The sequence below is a fragment of the Monodon monoceros genome, unplaced genomic scaffold (genome assembly GCF_005190385.1).
Source record: "Monodon monoceros isolate NGI ecotype Baffin Bay Population unplaced genomic scaffold, NGI_Narwhal_1 Super_Scaffold_15, whole genome shotgun sequence".
NCBI lineage: Eukaryota > Metazoa > Chordata > Mammalia > Artiodactyla > Monodontidae > Monodon > Monodon monoceros.
The window spans coordinates 39,507,040-39,526,964 of record NW_021703771.1 but is presented as its reverse complement, the minus strand read 5'-3'; the positions used below and the strand labels follow the sequence as shown (position 1 = coordinate 39,526,964).

The 19,925-nt window shown below is 38.2% G+C and overlaps 1 protein-coding gene across 3 annotated transcripts in view; it reads left to right on the top strand.

Annotated features, from left to right (window-relative positions):
• AK9 (adenylate kinase 9) overlaps window positions 1–19,925 on the top strand; it is a 120,848-nt gene that overhangs the window by 10,644 nt on the left and 90,279 nt on the right. For all 3 annotated transcript variants that reach the window (XM_029223713.1, XM_029223711.1, XM_029223712.1), the window contains exons 5-10: window positions 5–101; window positions 5,366–5,478; window positions 8,677–8,865; window positions 11,117–11,245; window positions 14,885–14,959; window positions 19,732–19,830. In XM_029223713.1, coding sequence (XP_029079546.1) covers window positions 5–101; window positions 5,366–5,478; window positions 8,677–8,865; window positions 11,117–11,245; window positions 14,885–14,959; window positions 19,732–19,830 — 702 coding nt within the window. The remainder of the gene's footprint in view (window positions 1–4; window positions 102–5,365; window positions 5,479–8,676; window positions 8,866–11,116; window positions 11,246–14,884; window positions 14,960–19,731; window positions 19,831–19,925) is intronic.

Below are 19,925 nucleotides of genomic sequence, written 5' to 3'. Positions count from 1 at the left end.
TTAGTTGCAGTCGATGCTGATCAGTGGCCAAAGCATTCCAGATGAACTTGTCACAAAGCTAATGTTGGAGAAGCTCAACTCCCCAGAAGTCTCTCACTTTGGTATGCTTATTTTTATACAGCAGTGGCTATCAATGCAGCCTTAAAACTCGTGGTTTATCTGAGGCACAAGTAATTCCTGAAATTGCTTTTTTTTTTTTTTTTTTGCCCTGGCATAGGAAAGGAATCCCAGAGTCCGAATTCAGTTGAGCAACTCCAATAGTTTTATTTGCTTGTTCACTTGTTTTTATTCTTCAGAATCTACATTTGTTTTCAAATTTTAAGTTTATATGATTCAATCTTCTTTTAGTAATGTGTTATCCAGCAAAAGCATGAAAAATCTGCTGTGGTCCTTGATGCAGTGCTGACAGCCTCTGCTGATTGCTTTCCTATTCACCCTGAGTTTTATTACTAAGTCCTGACAATGATTAGGTTTCTCTGCATTAATCCACACTAATAAGGCTGGAAATGGGAACTAGAATGACAGCAGCTAACCCTCTGGCTCCAGATATTGGCAGGCTGTAGCCTGTTCATCCAGTCTACCCTCTGACTCTGGACCCGAGAAATCTCCCTGCCCTCAAACGGATGCTGAGTAGGGGCTTTGGATCTAATTTCTCAAGAAAGACTACTGAAGTTCGGAATGACTAAAAAGTATGGCATTTGCAAAAGAAGGAAGAAGAATCACAATGTGTTTGGGAGAAAATCATCCACCTGAAATGGATTTATTGAATGAGAGAAGAAAAATTTAGAGATCTGCTTTATATTCTCAGTAAATTAAGAGAGGACATTGTCACTATTAAGAATACAGGAATACAAATAAAGTGCAGTACAATGAAAATCAATAGTGGAAATAGCAACAGCAGACTTGTCACTGATGACCATATATATATATGTATATTATCTATGTCTATAGGTAGAAAGATATATATATAGATTATGTACAGATTGAACTATATTCATACATATATAGATATATATCCAGATATCATCTCCTTTATTTCATATAAATATGCTATCTATCCATTCATCTATCTACTGATCAGTAATAAAGAGGATGAACTTGGGAAAAACACCCAGAATGTGGGAAGTAAAATGAATAAAAAGGTAAAAAGGACAATCACGGAATTCCAACATAGGTCAATAAATGACCTCAAAAAGTATAACGATTGAAACTGAAAATGCATATGTAAAGGTAGACAGGCAAATATCTTTTTGTTTATCCTTTTTTTTTTTTTTGCGGGGTTACGCGGGCCTCTCACTGTCGCGGCCCCTCCCGTTGCGGAGCACAGGCTCCGGACGCGCAGACCCAGCGGCCATGGCCCACGGGCCCAGCCGCTCCGCGGCATGCGGGATCCTCCCGGACCGGGGCACGAACCCGCGTCCCCTGCATCGGCAGGCGGACTCCCAACCACCGTGCCACCAGGGAAGGCCCTTTTTGTTTATTCTTTACCTCACACTACCTCTTGAGAAAATTTAGAGTGACTTACATGGCAACAAAAAAATGGCAAAAATTATAAGTATTGGCAAAAAGAGAAAGCAAAAAACATGAGAAAAATAAATCTACTCAGCTATGCCATTCACAGTGTTCATAACCCTTTTAACTTCTTATTACAGAAAATTTCAAGCAAAAGTAGAGAATGATATAAAATCCCCCCATGTGTCAAAAACCCAGCTTCAACAATGACAACTGTTGTTTCATCTTATTTCATCTGTGCCTCTGCATACATTCCCCCCCAACCTACTTTATTTTGAAGCTAATCCATATCATATCAGTTCTTCTGTAAATGTTTTAGTCTGTATCTCAGAAAGATAAGGACTCTTTTAAACCTTATCACATTACCATTATCATACCTAAAAAATTAATAATAAATCATCTACTAATCAGTCTATTGTCAAATTTCACTATGTGCCTCATATTTTTTTTCTAGTTGGTGTTTTTTTGTTTGTTTGTCTGTTTGATTTTGGAAGCAGGATCCAACCAACCAGGTTTCACATATTGCTACTGATCAGTATGTCACAAGTCCCTTTTAATCTGTAAGTTGCCCCTACCTTTTTACGTTATCTTGTGTTTTCTATGCTGAAAAAACTGGTTGTTTGTCTTTTAGAGTTTCCTACCTTCTGGAGTTTGCTGATTGCACCTCCTGCTGTCATTTAATGTATTCCTCTTTCCCCTAGACTTCCTGTGCACTGGTACTTATCCTGAGAGCTTGCAGAGGAAGAGTGCTATAAATGATTTCTTTAATATAAATTTATTTATTTATTTTTGGCTGCATTAGGTCTTTGTTGCTGCACGCGGGCTTTCTTTAGTTGCAGCGAGCGGGGGCTACTCTTCATTGCGGTGCGCGGGCTTCTTATTGCAGTGGCTTTTCTTGTTGCAGAGCACGGGCTCTAGGCACGCGGGCTTCAGTAGTTGTGGCTTGCGGGCTCTAGAGCGCAGGCTCAGTAGTTGTGGCTCACGGGCTTAGTTGCTCCGTGGCATGTAGGATCTTCCCAGATCAGGGCTCGAACCCATGTCCTCTGCGTTGGCAGGCATATTCTTAACCACTGTGCCACCAGGGAAGTCCCTATAAATGATTTCTTGAGTCTGAGGGCCACATTATCAGCATGCAAGTGCATGGCCATGGTCTAGTCATGCACAACTGGGCTCATTTAAAGGCTACAGTGAAGGCAGGACCTTGAGCCCCTTCTGCCCAGCCTCCCCTCACCTGTACTACAGCAGTCCCAAAGGAATTTCTTTGGAACCTAGCACTTTGCTAAACACAGTTTGAAACTCTCTGCTAAGCAAGGATTCCTTCTGATGTTTGTTCTTACCCAGCAGCCTGGTAGATGGTAGAAGCAATATTGGAAGTGAAGGGCTTTCAAAATAGAGATATTAACTTGGGTCAGGGGCTGGGTAAGGCTGAGTAATTGATGACTCCAAGATCCCTAAAGACAGATAATGTGCTGTCAGTAAAGTATTGCCAGATCCAATCTTAATATTTTTCTGTACCAGAGCCCTCTTATACTTGGAGGTTCTGTCACTATTTAGAAAAAAAGTTACACAATCTATAGTTATAATCCCTTCATTCACAACCTGTCATGCTGTGTTGGCCTTGAGCCAAAATCAGCTTCCATGAGCTGCATCCTCACCCAAGAGAAAATGGCAGAGTCAATTCCTGGGCACCCTGAGAAGCCCTTCTCTGCATCCTCCTTCTAGACTGCAGAAAAATCATTTTCCTCCGTGACTGATGGACAGCCCTGGTCTGGGCAGTCCCTGCCCCAGGTATAGCACATTGTGGATGGTACTGTAAGTCACGGGTCACCAATATGGCCACTCATGCCAGGCTGGGCTGAGGTGAGATGACCATCAGGGCAGGCTGGACGCTAAGCTACCCAATGTCCATGAATCTCTCAACACTTCAATCTAAAAGCAGTAGCATACCATCTTCAGTTCTGTGGCTATAGGGAATACCTCCTTCTTCTCACTGCGCCAGGAAGCAGGGGCAAAGTGACGGTATGGGCCTGTTGGTTTCCCCTGGGCTGTGGTGTGAACAGTCTTTGAGTTTTCCCTTGGTGGGGGTGATGCAGGCTGGCCATTAGCCTGCCGAGTGCCTATTCTGCCTATGATGGTATACGCAGAGCCTTCCAGCAAGGAGTGGCATGGGGTCTACCAATCCTCTGTTTTCAGCATGGAGTGCAAGGGCTTGGTAATGGTGTCAAGGAGAAGTGGGACGGAGGGTGGAATCCTCACCTATGCTTCCATCTTCACGACATGTCTCTGGGATTAGAGAGGTTGACAGTGGGCTCAGCAGCTCTAAGAAGTATCCCCCTGAGATCTTCCCAGAATTGGATCCAGAGACCTAAGTCATTCCACTGTAAATCTTCAAAGGTGAGGTAAACAAGCGACGTAACTGTCTCTGCCGCAACTCTTCCATAGACAGATTTCCAGGGTCTGGATATGACGATACTGGCCACCTCTCAATGGGTAGAGCCCCCAAATCCATTGCTCAGAACATTAAGGCAACCCAAATAATGGCCTATCAGGAGACAGCCAGACCCCATGGAAACAACCCACTCTTCTGCTGCCTCCACCAGGGAAGAGATCAAGTATGAAACTCATTCAAATATACATGTGCACCCAAGGTTTGGCATGCCTGCAAACAGTCGCACTTGGAATGCCTGATAAGCTCTCAGGGCAGTGGCAGTGGTTGTAGTAATGGGCAGGGTGCTGGAGAGCACAGCAAACAGAGTGCCAAGCATCTTTCTGTCATCCACTTACAATAGACAGATGTGGGCAGTGCTGGCAGCAGAGGGAATGGGAGGAAGGTCTTGGGTAATCCCTTGTTTCTTAGAAGGGGAGGGCATGAACTCTGGGAACTGACTGGTCTCTGGAATTATCCAAGGTTGAATTCAATCTAGGGCTAAGTCATGCAGTCCCTTCACCACAGCACCCACAGTTGCAATGTGTCAGACCAAGGGGTTAATGCCAGCCATCATGTCCCAGAGGAGACACTGGTCAGTCTTGACAGCCTCACTCCATTCAGTTTTTATAAAATGTCTGCCAAAAATCAAAGCTTAATAACCATAATTTGTCTGTCAGTTGTTCCTCCAAGAAAAAAATATTCTATAAAACAGCAGAAAAATTGTTCGAAGGCCTTTAATTCCCAGCAACAGAGTTAAGAATTTATTAACAAGAGAAAGGTTTCTCAAGCAAGAGAGTGACATAATTAAAGAAATATATTAAGGAAACTAATATGATGATGGTATCCAGGGTGAATTTCAACGAGAAGATATAGGTTTCTGCGTAGGGATGCAAGCCAATAAATGTACTAAGCCAAAATCATATTGATAATGTTGTTTCTTAAAATGTATGAGGGTTACATGGGTATTTTATTACTCTCTGTAACTTATATAAACATATACATATATATTCCATTGTATTATGAAATATTAATTCAAGAAATAAAAATAATATGCCATGCAACCCACTATAATATACCTTTACCATTCATCATATGAGCTTTCCTAACACGAGTTAAAGAACTATTGGCATGGAACTTCCTTCTCTAGGCACCTCATGTGCCTAAAATAAATTGATTTGGAATTTTTAAAGATGTCTTCTCCTAGCCCAATGGTTTTATTTATTGTCAGAAACACATTATTCAGAGTTATACTTCATGTGGCAATAACCTTAACTATTAATTTTCAAATGTTGACAGATGATTTTAAGAACAGCATTAGTATTCATCTATAACTAAATGATATTTTTATAAAGTAATAATAATAAATCCATGCTCTCAGACGTTGATAATATTATAAAACTTTTAAAATTATGTTTTACTCTACAGGCTATATTATCACTGAAATACCATCACTTTCACAGGATGCCATGACTATTTTCCAGCAAATAGAATTAATTAGAAATTTAAATTTGAAACCTGATATTATAATCAATATTAAGGTAAGAATATTAGTTGTGTTTCTAGTATGGTATATATAACCATTCTTTTTGATAGTTAAATTCAAGGAATGTTCTTAATTGTTTTAAGGAGTTAGGAAAATAATAATTTATGCGTCAGTTATAGGGTCTGAATTATACTTTGTCATACCTCTGTGCTTTTGCACCTGTAGCTCCATCCACGGGAAACACCTCCTTGCCTCTTCACCAGGCTTCATCACAGTTATCCTTTGAACGCCAGTTCAGGCATCATCTCTGCAGAGCTTTCCCCAACAACCAACCCCTCCGCACCAACACAAACATTAACTAATTCTCATTCTCTCTCCCTCTCTCTCCCTCTCTCTCTCCCCCACAGCTGCTTCATTACAGGAAAGTTAAATACTTCTCTGATGACCATTCATGTTGCTCTTTTCTATCATATTACCTCACTGTATTGTAATTGTCCATTTTCTTCTAGACTCTGCCTTACTTGGAGGCAGGAACCATGTCTCACTCCTGTAAACCTCAACTAGCACAATAAGTGGTACCTAATACGTTTGCCAGTTAAATAAAATGAAAGAATGAACAAATTATTTGGATGTACGAATGTTAAAGAACACTGATGGGTTGGTCCTGTTCCCATTTCTCTCCTTTACCAACTGTAGAACATGGTAAATCACATTTAGGAGCCTCAATTTCCTCTTCACAAAGATGATACAAAGATAGCTGCTTCATAGGGTTGTGGTAAGAATGCAGTGAGGTGAGGACCACTTGTTTATATGAACATGAATGATAACCATTTATAACAATACCCTGCCTGATTCCCCAAAGGGTTTGACAACTCAAAATAAATTAAATGGTCCTCAGCTCAGGTGCAGGGACTCAGTGGTGTGTTTGGGCTAGCTGTGAGAGACAGGTGGCATTCAGTGATGGGTGTTGGGGTCATCTGCAGCCCCAGCCCAATGTCATGATCGGAGGCCATTCAAAATCCCTGTGTGACCTTCAGAATGTCACCCATGTGAACATATGAGTGAGAAAAAAAAATCTCAAACAATTAACTGAAACCAAATATAAAGTCTAGGCCATGGAACACAGAGATTATATAGGAAATTAAGACTGGGTGGAATAAGAACACAGAGATATACAGGCCATAAGGCTCCAAATGCTCACTAAATTTGGGTCATAAATTTGGTTCTAAGTTTGATGAACCAAAGCAGAAGGGGAAATGTGACCAGTTATATAAAATCTGCATTGCCCATGAAAAGACAAGCCATTCCTCAGGAAAAACAAAATGAGAGATATATCTTACATGGGTCTCAACATAAGGATTGTTAACGTAGAGAATGAAGTTCTTAACCCCATTGATATTGTGTGATGGTGGGTGTCCATGGCAGTTTCCACAGGTAGCTGGGGCATAATCAGAGGGCCTCATGGGAGATAGAACTTCAGTACAGCACACACTTCTCTGATGGTTTGGCCTTATTTGGGAATAGAGTCTGGGATTTCTAGACCAGAAGTTTTTAGCCTGGGATCCATGAATCCTTAAGCATCCATGAACGTTCTAAAACTATATGCAAATTTTATGTGTATGGACATTTTTCTGAAGCAAAAGCCTATGGCTTTCATCATATTCTAAAGAGGTCTGTATACTAAAAAAACAAACAAACAAAAAAAACGCATTAAGGGCCAGTGATCTGCTACAGCAGTGGTTCTCAGAATTTGGTCCGAGAGCCAACTGCATTAGCAGCACTCAAGAAGCTTGTTGGAAATGCAGATTCTCAGGGAGCACCCCAGAACTACAGAAACTGTTGGGGTAGCATCCAGCTGTCTGTGTTGAGAAGCCCTCCAGTACACATGGATGCTGCTGAAGTTTGAGGATCACTGCTCCCAGGCATACCTTCAGATTCACCCTAAGATTAATAAATCACTTCCTATAAGTGAAAACAGGAGACAATAGTCTTTGTCAAGGACCCACAATGTGGGTATTCTGGGTTGCCGAATGAGGGCAAATATACATGTGGTTTTTTAAATTACCAGAATGGGTTGAGATCTTTTTTTGTGAAAAAATTAGAAACCCTAAATAAAAGTCTTGCCTCAGTAAATACCCATCCCATCTCCATATAGAAGTAGTCTAAAGAAATCAGAAAATGAGCACGAAAAGTTCTAAAGTTTCTTGCTTCCTGTTTCTCAAAAGTGTGATGCATGAACTGTTGGCATCAGAATCACTGACAATGTTTGTTAAAATGTCTGAGCCTCACTCCAGACTTAATAAATCACAGGGGAAGCAGAAATCTTTTTTTTACAGTCCTCTGTATACAGTTACACTCTAATGTTTGAGAACCACTACTATAGAACGTCATCCAGAGTTTATCGTGAAAAATATTCAGAGCAGGATTTACAGCTCAAAACCTTAGTTTATCATTAATAATGTGTCACAGAGCATGGGCTACAGATCAGAAGGCCTGGTCCCGAGTTGTAGTTTCCCCTCATGACATTGTGACCTTACCCTGCCAGAGCAGTCCTTCTCTGATCTGCAAAATGGCTTTAATCATATTGTATTACTTCTCTTACAGGGTTAGTTTAAGAATTGAGTAAAATATTACACACGTGGAAGCACTTGAAATGAGAAAATTACTCATAGACTTTGGTTTTGTCCTGTTTTACTATCCAGATTCAGTTTTCTCATTTACAAAATGAAAAGGTTAGACTAAACTAGATGACCTTTCAGGTCCCATTCATTGATGCTATTTTATGAGATACTTCATCCATAAAGCTGTAAATGATAGTAAATACTATAAATACAAGACATATTTTTTTTGTCATAAGATTGTGGCTATTCCCCCTTTTTCATCCATTCTCAGCTTTTTCAAACTAATCTGACAGAATCCTCCTGTGTACCTTTGCTGACTAAATTGATTTTCTATTCTATTTCTCTGGCTCTTTCTACTGTTATTCTAACCCTCTTTTTTTATTTTAGTCTTAAAGCTTCTGATACTTTCTCACATGTGTTACTCTTGGGTAAAGAAAAGCATTGTCATAGCAGAAAAGTTGTATCTTGTGCCTCTCTTGGTATATGATAAAATCTGATTCAAAATGCCATTTACAGTATTGAATTGGCTCAGGGTTTTGAGGAATTTGGGAGTTTAGATACTGCATAGTATGTGAACAGGAAGTAAAGGCATATTCAAAATGTTTTATGTAATTACTAATGTTGTTCCTCAGTGTCCTGACTATGATTTATGCCAAAGAATTTCGGGGCAAAGGCAGCACAGTAGTACAGGATACATATTCACAAGAGATCAGTGGGATCCTGAAGTCATTGAGAGTCTCAGGAAAAAGAAGAGAGAAGCCCAAAAGGAAGGAAAAGGAGAAGACGAAAGGGAAGAGGAAGAAGAGCAAGAAGAAGAAGAGGTAATATCCCCATACCAGATACTACACTTTTAAACTGCTATCATTAAATTAAATGATAGTATAAATAATAAAAAATAGCAGCTACTAGAGAAAATTACACTTTCTTCAAGTTTTCATTTAGTCTGGAGGAAATAGCAAAAATATTTCATGTTTTCAAGAACCATTAGATCATAATGTAGAGGTCATCAAGTTTAAGGTCATCCTTCTTGTCAGTATGGAAGTCCCTCCATATCCTGACAGCTAATCTGCTTCATTTCATAGCAACAGAGAGTTACTGGTCACCTACTATGTGTCAAGCACTATGTAAGCTAGAGTGAGGAGTTAGAGCCATATAAGACAAGTGTAATATGGAGAAGAAGGTAGCCCAGTCAGAATCCAATTTATGAAGTTAGTATAACCCCGATTTCAAACTCTGACAAAGAGAGCACATGAAAAGAAAGCTATAGCTCAATTTCACATATAATGTTGATACAACAATCCTAAATTCAGTACTAGTAAGCATAATGCAATAGGGCCTCAAAAGGCCCTATGACTTAATGAGGAAAATTGATATAAAGAAATCTGTTAATAGGTGATGGGTTGGATTTAGCCTACTGGGGTGGGACAGGTCATAGTTTGCCAGTCCTTGCCCTACTGAAATATACCTGTGATTTCTATTATAAATTTATTTATTTATAATGTTTAATAATTTAAAATAATTTCTATAATGTCTAAATTATTATGAATAAATACTATTTCTCTTAGGGCCTAGACTCTGTGAAGTCAGATGTTAATTTGTAGGTGGCTACATCGCAAATCATTTGTCTAGTGCAAAAGATAAGCCCCAAAGGCTACAGTTTTATTGCCCTGTAGGATACTAAGCAGGATATCAAATTTTGCACTCTGATTTCAGTTATTATAGATACTTCAGCTTTGTCATCCTGTTGGTTCCCTCACTAATAGGTTAAATGAATTTTTGGCATTTGTTCTTTCACTTGAGTAGATCTTAAAAGTTCTCATCACAAGAAAAAAATTGTAACTATGTATGATGATGGAGGTTAACTAGACTTATTGTGATCATCTCACAATATGTACAAATGCAGCTGACCCTGGAACAACTCCAGGGCTGGGGCACTGACCCTCCATGCAGTTAAAAATCCAAGTTAACTTTACAATCCAACCTCCATATCCTAACAACCGCAGATCATGTAGTAGTGTGGTATTTACTATTGAAAAATATCCTCCTATAAGTGGACCCATGCAGTTCAAATTCACGTTGCCCAAAGATCAACTGTATTGAATCATTATATTGTACACCTGAAACTAATGTAATGTTATATGTCAATTACATCTCAATTTTTAAAAACTGTTATTTTAAAAATATAAAATAATCTTCCCTGTGCAAATAAGGCATTAGATAAAAGTCAGCATCTATATACCAGATTTTTAAAAAAAGGTGAACCTCACAGCAAATAGGAATAAAAGTGTGTCATTTTAGCCTGAATAAAGCATACCATTGTAATTAAGATAATAAATATGATAATAAGATAATAAATATGATATTGAATGCCTACCAGGCCTTGGGCTGAGAACTTTTACACATACTATTTCCTCTGCCTTGAAATATTCTTTCCCCAGAAATCTGTGTGGCTCTACTCAAATGTCACTTCTTCAGAGAACCCTTTCATGACCACCTTCTCCCATCACTCTCCATTCCCTCTCCCCTGCATCATCTTTCTTCTTAGCTCTTACAACCAGAGCCTAACCTGTGATGTATTTATTTGTCTACTTATTTATACTCTGTCTTCCTCAATTGGGACATGTGCTCTCTGAGCCCCAGGGCTCAGTTCTGTTCTGTTCCCCAGTTTTGTTCCCTGTCATCTCTCAAGCTCCTAGAACAGTGTCTGGCACAGAGTAGGCACTTAAGCTTTACTAAATGAATGAATCAATGAATGAATGAGCTACAAGCTCAAGTATTCATAAAAAATCTAATTTCTTTGTCTCTAAAAATCTGATGTTATTCCTTTACTCTTCCCTACTTATTGGGGAGCAAAAAGAAATTAGTAAGTATCCAAGTGAATTTAAAGCTTTATTCCATCTGATTAAGGAACTTCAGGGGTGTTCTATCTCTCTAAAATAAAAATCCTGTTTCTAATCTGCCCTTCTCCCTTCTTCTCATCCCAAAAGGGCATCTAGGTATAAGGAGGGAGGGATATGACTTGTAAATAAAGTAACGATTAACATAAAGATATTTAACATCTTTTCCATTTAGGCATTTATTGCTGAAATGCAGGTGGTGGCTGAAATTCTTCAACATCTAGTTCAGAGGCCTGAGGATTATTTGGAAAATATCGAACACATTGTTAAATTTTATAAGGAAATAATTCTTCGCCCTTTAGAAGTAAGAACAAGATATGTTGCTGAAAATCGGAATGTTGATATCTGTGTTTTATCCCTGAAATAACTTTCACATTTCTTCACTTCATGTATTATCTACCTGATTCTCCTCCTCTTGAGCTTGGTAAAATGCTATCAGAATAAGATTGCATTCCAAAAGCTGTTTCACAGAACAATATTATTTTACTCTCACAAAGCAGGAATGTTGCTGAAAATTGCATTTTTCAAAAGTCATTAGGGGAATTTGTTTATTGTTGGAGGTTGGAAAGTCCATGTCAAGAGATTGTTTTGTGAAAGCATTTATGGGTTTATCAAAACAAATGTACAGTTGAGGTGTATCTTTTATTCTAAAAGGAATTGTTAATTTAGTTAAATTGCAGTCTAAAGAAGAGCTATCCCAGACTGGTTTCTCTGTTTATCCCATTCAAAGATGATTATTTGCAAACATGATAAGGGCATTATATATTATAATAGGAAATTTTTAATTAAAATAATTAGCATTTTAAAAGTATGATTACTGAAATTATGATTATTGAAAAGCATATTTTTATGGTTAAAAATCCAGGGCAGACTCTGCCCAATTTATGTTGGAGATTTATTCAACAAACATTTATTATCTGGCATTTGGCCAGATACCATGCTAAGCAATGGAAATACAAAGAAAATAAAAAACAGTCCTCAAATTACCCTTCCCATCTGATAGAGAAACTAAAAGAATTTGTTTCATGCTGTTTTATAATGTTTATATATTTTTAGAGACAAATGAGTGGATCATTTTCATCACCATTGCCCACCCCGCCCCCGCCAAAAACTGAGAACCAAACTGGTTTCTTTTTTTATTGAAATACAGTTGATTTACAATATTGTGTTAGTTTCAGGTGTACAGCATAATGATTCAGTACTTTTGTTTTCTTATGTATGACTTTGATTCCTCCCTTCTTCTTCTTCCATTCCCGGCCTTTAAACATAGCTTCTTAAGTGTAATTTACATGTCTATCTATAATATTCTTTCTCCTTCAACAAAAATATTCTACATATTCCTTAAGTGGCTGGCATTGGGTATCAAATAAAGCATAATTAATATCAGATTCAGAAGATTAGAAAACTATATTCATGGGCAGGGGGTTGGATAGGGACCAAGTCTCACATCCTAGCATCACCAATGCCCAGTGCAGTGCCCAAATTCTGGCAAGTGGTAAATGCTTAACAGATGGTCAGCTGAACAAGTGATGAGATCACAAAGGAAAAAGAATGACAGCTTCCGTTTCATTACATGTAAAGCTTCCGGAAATAAATTTTTAAAAAACACCTCACTCAAATAAAAAGATAACAAACTTGAAAAATATCCACATCAACTATGCTAAAAGATTTAAAGCTTTGATATAGTAAAAGGTCATAGACTCACAGACATAGAGAACAGACAGGGTTAACAAAGGGGAGGGAGGGTGGGTGGGGGAGGGATGGAGTGGGAGTTTGGGGTTAGCAGATGCAAACCAGTGTATATAGAATGGATAAATAACAAGGTCCTACTATATAGCACAGGGAACTATATCCAATATCCTGTGATAAACCACAATGGAAAAGAATATTAAAAATAGAATGTATATATATGTATAACTGAATCACTTTGCTGTACAGCAGAAATTAACACATTGTAAATCAACTATTCTTCAATTTTTTTAATGTGAAAAAAAAGGTCATAGAAATGATTTTTCTAAAACCTGTAAGGTCTTACCCTCCCGATGATAAATGGGCAAGAAATATGAGCAGACAATTCACAAAAATGAAAGACAAAAGAGTAACAAGCCTGTAGAAAAATGTTCAGCTTTACTGATAATAAAGAAAGGCTAATCTAAATTAAGAGACATTTCCATGATCAAATTTTAAAAGATGAACAAGGAGTAAGAATTACTAATTCTAGCAAGTATATATGGTAAAGCACACACTCTCATACCCTGCTGAAAGGAATAGAAATTAGTATGGTGGTTTTTAGACAGCTTGTCTGAAAAAAGCCCAGAAGTGGAAAAATTCTAAGCCCTACAGCAAAGCATAGATAAGAATCGAGTGCCCTGGTGCCAGCAGAGGAAGAATTTCAAAGCCAAGAACCTAGACGTTAGGCCTAGGTGATGCTTGCTGAATAGTATATAGCTTGCCTTGTAAGGTAATTCCAAGGTGCTGGTGTGTGTGGAGGGAGGTGGGAGAGCCTTCAAAGGTAGGAGCCTGCAATTCCAGTCTCCTCTGACCTGGCTGAGATGTCAATTCACTTGGAAGGCCAATACCACCAAAATCCAGTGTTCCTTCAAAAGACATGAGGAAAGCAAGTGGGAGCAAAGTAACCTGCATCATTTTCTGGCTTATATCCTACTTCAGGAGTAATCCAAGGCTAAGTCCTCATTCTCGCCTGTCTTCAAATCCCACCTTGACTCCCGGTCGGACCTGGTATAGAATCTTTAGCCTTAGGATTGTTCCTACCCTTAGACTTAGTAAGTCCATTCTTAAGAATCTAGCTTAAGGAAAGTATATGAAATGCAGAAAAGCATAATGTACTTCCTTGTTCAGAACATGGTTATTTATGGTTAAATAAATAATGCAGACATAATGTGCCTTCTGTCTAGAAGAAAAGAAATACTTAGAACCTGACCTTGCGCAGTATTATGAAAGACAAAATGTACTGGACATTTAAGGAGATGATTTTGTTCAGACGATTGCAACAGGGAGAATGTTCATTAAGGAGGACTTTCTCAAAGAAAAGTAAGGGGGCTGGGGTTTTATGGAGGCAGGTAAACAAGGGAGCCATCCTCAGGTCCTATGGGAATCATGAAAACAGATGGAGATGGATCTTATCTGAGTCTTTGAGGAAGGAAAGGTGGAGGTGGGTCTTATCTCCCCACCATCCCTACTTTCTGGGAACACAAGACTCACATACAGTTCAACATTGCCAATGTCAAAAAATAAAATCCCTTGGATTTTAGATTTTAATAGTAAAAAAATAGTGGAAGAAAATTTATAAGAATATTAATATATCCTTGAGATAGAGAAAATCTAATTTAAGCAAGGAAGGAAATCCAGAAACAATGAGAACAGATTTCATCATAAAACTATTTTATATTGCAAAAGATACCATAAACAAAGTCAAAAGATAAATCATAGAAAGGCAAAACATTTACAAACCATATGGCAGATAAGGGCTAAAGATTCTCCATGAAAGTTAAGCAGAAGAAAGAGTCTAACGGAAAATTGCACAGAGGTTATGGTTTGGCAGTTTACAGAGATGGATATCTGGATACTGAACATCACCCACAGCCAGGGGAATAAAAAGTGAAATGAACCAACCCCATTCTTCAGCTAGCAGTTTGGTAGAAATTATTCTATGAATACATACGGAGAGATAGATGCCCCAAAACACTTCTGTTGGGAAAGACTCTAAGACTTCACTGTAGAGAAAAATGGAAAAAACAGAAAGAGGAAAATTCAAGGTAAGAAGACTAGTTTAGGCTTTTGTAAAAGCTCTCCTGAAAATAACATCTATTATGTCAAGTATAAAGCAAATAATTTAGCTTTAAATATTTCTTCATGGTATATTAAGATTCTGATCTTTTGCCAATGATCTTGAATGATGAGGCTTGTGTTTGATCATCTGCAGGAAGTAATGGCTGAACACGATTCCCAGTATCTCATTGAGCTAGACGGAAATAAGCCCCCAGAGGAGCTCTTCACGGTAAGTGCAATGCTCAGTAAGAATATGCCACAGTTTGGAAAATCAAAAAAGTATCAACTGGATTATACTTATTTTAATAAATATCATTAATAGATTTACTTTTTTAATACCATTTATTTTTGAAAAATTCATCTTGACACTTAAAATTTTGATGTGGTATTTATTCATCTGTCCATATTTAAATCAAAACTGCATTTGAATTTAAAATCTCTGTGTGACCAAAAGTGCCTCAAAGAAAAGGAAAAGCAGGTAACAGCCAATAGACACAGGACACGATGCTTAACATGAGCCATAGGGAAATGCAAGCCAAAGCTATAATGAGATGCCATTTCAAATCCACTAAGATGGCTAAAATTAAAAACAGAAAACAAAACAGACAATAAATAACAAGTGTTGGTGAGGATGTAGAAAAATTGGAACACCCGTACATAGTTGGTAGGATTGTAAATGGTGTGGCCACTTTGGAAAACAGTTTGGCAGTTCCTCAAAAGGTTAAACATGGAGTTACCACATGACTCAGCAGTTCGTGTCCTAGGTATATACCCAAAAGAATTGAAAACAGGTGTTGAAATGAAAATTTGTGCATGAATATTCATAGCAGCACTAGTCACAATAGCTGAAAGGTAGAAACAACACAAATGTCCATTAACTGATGAATGGATAAATAAAATGTGGTATACTCATACAATGGAATATTATTCAGCAATAAAAAGGAATGAAGTATTGACACATGTTACAACATGGATGAATCTTGAACACAGGCTAAGTAAAGAAAAGTTACAAAAGATCACATATCATATGATTCCATTTACATGAAATGTCCAAAATAGGCAAATCTACAAAGACAAAAAATGGATAAGTGGTTCCTTAGTGGCAGGGGGTGGGGGGCGTGGGTTTACCACTGTGGGAGATCCCAGGATAAATGTGGAGTGACTACTAATGGGTATAGGGTATATTTTGGGGGTGATGAAAATGTTCTAGGATTAATTGTGGTGATGGTTGCACAATTCTGAATATTCTAAAAACCATTTAATTGTACACTTTAAATGGATGAATTATATGGTATATGAATTATATCTCAATAAAGCTTTTTTTAAACAGAATATATGCATATTTGAAAATACAATATTATTTTCACTATTAAACAAATGACAATGAGGGGAAATAGTTTCCATACTTATTATAAACAAATGCTGAGTATCTTTTATAAATATTTTAAAACTTCTGATATTTCAATAGGAAAAAAGCAAATATCTCGATAGAAAAAACAGGCAAAGGGCGTGCGCAGGTAATTTAGCAAGAAATGTCTAATAATATATTTTTTTAAACTTCTATAATCATATTATTAGTCAAAGAAATGCAAACAGCACAAAGAATAAAAAGCAGCATTTTCTTAGCAGATTTAACAAATTTATCCAATATCCAGGATTGTGGGGAGGGTTTGTGAAATACTCTTATACCGTTTCAGTAGGAGCATACAGGGCACAATCTTCCTGGGAAATAATATGGCATATATGTATCCAAAAGATTTTTTTTTTTTTTTGCGGTATGCGGGCCTCTCACTGTTGTGGCCTCTCCCGCTGCGGAGCACAGGCTCCGGACGCACAGGCTCCGGACGCACAGGCTCAGCGGCCATGGCTCACGGGCCCAGCCACTCCGCGGCATGTGGGATCTTCCCGGACCGGGGCACGAACCCGTGTCCCCTGCATTGGCAGGAGGACTCTCAACCACTGCGCCACCAGGGAAGCCCCAAAAGATTTTTTTTAATGTCTATCATCTGTCCAAAGAGGCCCAATTTCTAGTAATTTATTCTAAGGAAATACATGGAGATATACAGAAAGATTTTTGTTCAAGATGTTTACGATCAGAAAAAAAGCAAAAAATGTTTGGGAAAGGGGTTTTTTTAAATGTGTGAATTTGAAAGACTAATGCATGATTTTTGGCGAAAACATAATAGTAATTCTTCTGTTTATGGTAACCATACTAAATACATCATTTAAATATATTTCATGTGATAACTTCCCACTTAGAATGTAAGGAAGAGAAGGTACTTGTTTTTCCCCCAAAATGTAAATATCTTCATTCTTTTTTTTTTAAACTGAGGTATAATTGACATACAACATTATATTAGTTTCAGGTATACAACATAATGGTTCAATATTTGTAGATACTGTGAAATGATCACCACAATAAGTCTAGCTAACATCTGACACCATACATAAAGAATTTTTTTCTTATGATGAGAACTTTTAAGATGTATTCTCTTAGCAACCTTCAAATAGGCAATATAGTACTATCAACTATAATCACCATGCTGTACACTACATCCCCAGGGCTTATTTATTTTATAACTGAAAGTTTATACTTTTGAATTCCTTCAACCATTTTGTCTACCTCCCATCCTCCACCCCCCACCTCTGGCAGCCACCAATCTGCTTTCTGTATCTATAAGCTTGTGCCTTTTTTTAAAATATCTGCATTCTGATTTAAAAGTTATACACACTCATGGTTTTAAAATAACCAGAAAACACAAAAGTACAAAATACAAAAATAATACAAAATAATATGCATCATAAAAATTACAAAATACAAAAATATACATTACATAAAAAAATAAAAGCAAAAAATATAGTCCAATACAAAATAATACAAAAATACATTACCTTCTTCTTAAACACCTAATAGGTGTGCAGCATTATGATAAGCTCTAGGGATACAGATGGGAAGGGGTCAGAGAAGTCCCTCCCCTCACACAGTATCCAATATGTTGGGGGAAAATAAATATTTCAAGGGCAGTTTGTGTTATAATCTGGGAGGTACAAGGTACTATAGGAGCTCACGGCAAAAGGACAGGACCTAATCGCGTGAGGAAGGCCATGTGTCTGTAATTATTTCTAAATTGAAACTCTAAGGATGAGTAAGAATTAGACTGTGAGGGCTGGTGAGGGGAGGAAGGTGGGACAGTGTTCCAGGCTGAGGGAAGGGTCTGTGTGAAGCCCCAGAGGCAAAAAAAGAGCCTAGTGAGTTCTAGGAAATGAATGAAGGACTGGAAGATGGAGGAGTTTTTAGGGGGATGGAGTAGGAGTGGAGTAGTGCCAAAACTTTAGGAATAAGCAGGGGTTGCAGCAAGAAAGGCCTCATAAGCCACGCTGAAGAGTTTAGACCTCATCATGAGAGAGTGGGCTGCCAGTGAAAGGTTTTAAGCCAGAGAGTAAAATGCTTCTACTTCCATTTAAAAATGATCACTCAGACTACAATGCAAAGGAAAAACTGAGGAGAAGCAGGTTGGTGGGAGGAAGACTAGTTCTGACTTTTGCAGCACATCAGATAAGAGATGGTGGTCTAACCTAGGGTAATGACTGTGGGAATGGACAGAAGACAGACCTGGGAGCTACTTAATGTAGGAGGACAGGGAGAGAGAAAAGTCAGGAGCAATGCCCAGATTTTTAGTTTGATATGGCTGGTGGCCACATAAGTAATAATGCTGGTGGTGCAACCAAATTAGGGAGAAGCTCCGCACTTAGAATATGCTCTTGCCAAGATCATCCGTGATCTCCTGATCAAAGCCAGTAGTGACTATTTGGGCTTCATCTAATTCACCTAGAAGCAATATTTGACCCAGCTCATCACTTCTTCCTTCCTGCTCCTTTCTTCCCTTGTCTTCTGGGACCCCACACTACTATAGCTCATTCTACCTCTACACTTTACATCTCTAACCTCTAGAGTTGGAGGATCCCAGAACTCATTCCTTGAGCACTCTTCTCTGTCTACCCTCATTTCTTAGGAGACTTCATCCAACCCAATGGCTTTAAATACCTTCTAAATGCTGGCAACTCTTAAATTCATATTACTATAACAGACCTTTCCCCTGAATTTCACACTTGTATAATCAACTGCTACTAAATATATCCAATATATCCTATTGGATGTATAATTGTCACCTCAGATTAAATGTGCAAGATAAAACTCCTGATCCGCCATCACCACCACCCTGCCCCAAATACACTCCTCCCACAGTTCTCCCCTCTCAGTATATGTCACATCATCCTTCCAGCTGCTCCTCTCTTTTTCTCATATCCCACATCCAACCCATCAGCATATACAGCAGGCTTCTTCTTCAAAATATATCCAGAATTTGACTACTTTTTACAACCTGGGACACACTGTCCTCAAGGTAAAGGGCAGAAGTTCCAACAGGCCTGGTTGAAACTTCCCAAGCCTATTAAGGCCCCGGCCAGCAATGGCACCCTTACACTTCTGCCCACATTCTATTGGCCAGAACAAGTTACATGGAGAAGCTCAATACCAATGAGATAAGGATTCTCACATAAATTAGGGAATTAACAAGGGAAGGGCATGAATATTTGGGGACCAAAGGGTAGACTCTCATGGGTTGAATTGTGTCCCCAAAAATATATGCTGAGGAGCTAACCTTCAATACCTGTAAGTGTGACCTCATTTGGACATAAGATCTTTTCAGATGTAATCAAGTTAAGGTGAGGCCATAGTGAATTAGGATTGGTCCTAATCCAATATGGCTGGCATCCTTATAAGAGAAGAGACGCATGAACACAGGGAGAAAACGGCTATGTCACAACAGAGGCAGAGATTGGAGTGATGCATCTACAAGCCAAGCAATACCAAACATTGCCAGCAAACTACCAGAAGCTAGGGAGAACAAGGAAGTATTCTACTCATGAGCTCATGACTTTTTCAGGACATTTGAGATGTTCAAATGCCAATGTATTAAAAGACTTGTTCTTTAAATTTAGACAGTTATGGATCGACTTAAATATCTGAACCTAAAAAGAGCAGCTGTTTTAACCAAACTTCAGAGTGCAGAGGAAGAAATTAATGACACGATGGAAAATGTAAGTTATTTTTAACTGTTTGAAAGTCTACCCTTTCACTATATGTTGTGACCTTAATTTGTATCCTTTCAAGGTTTAAAAGGCTCTCAGGATAC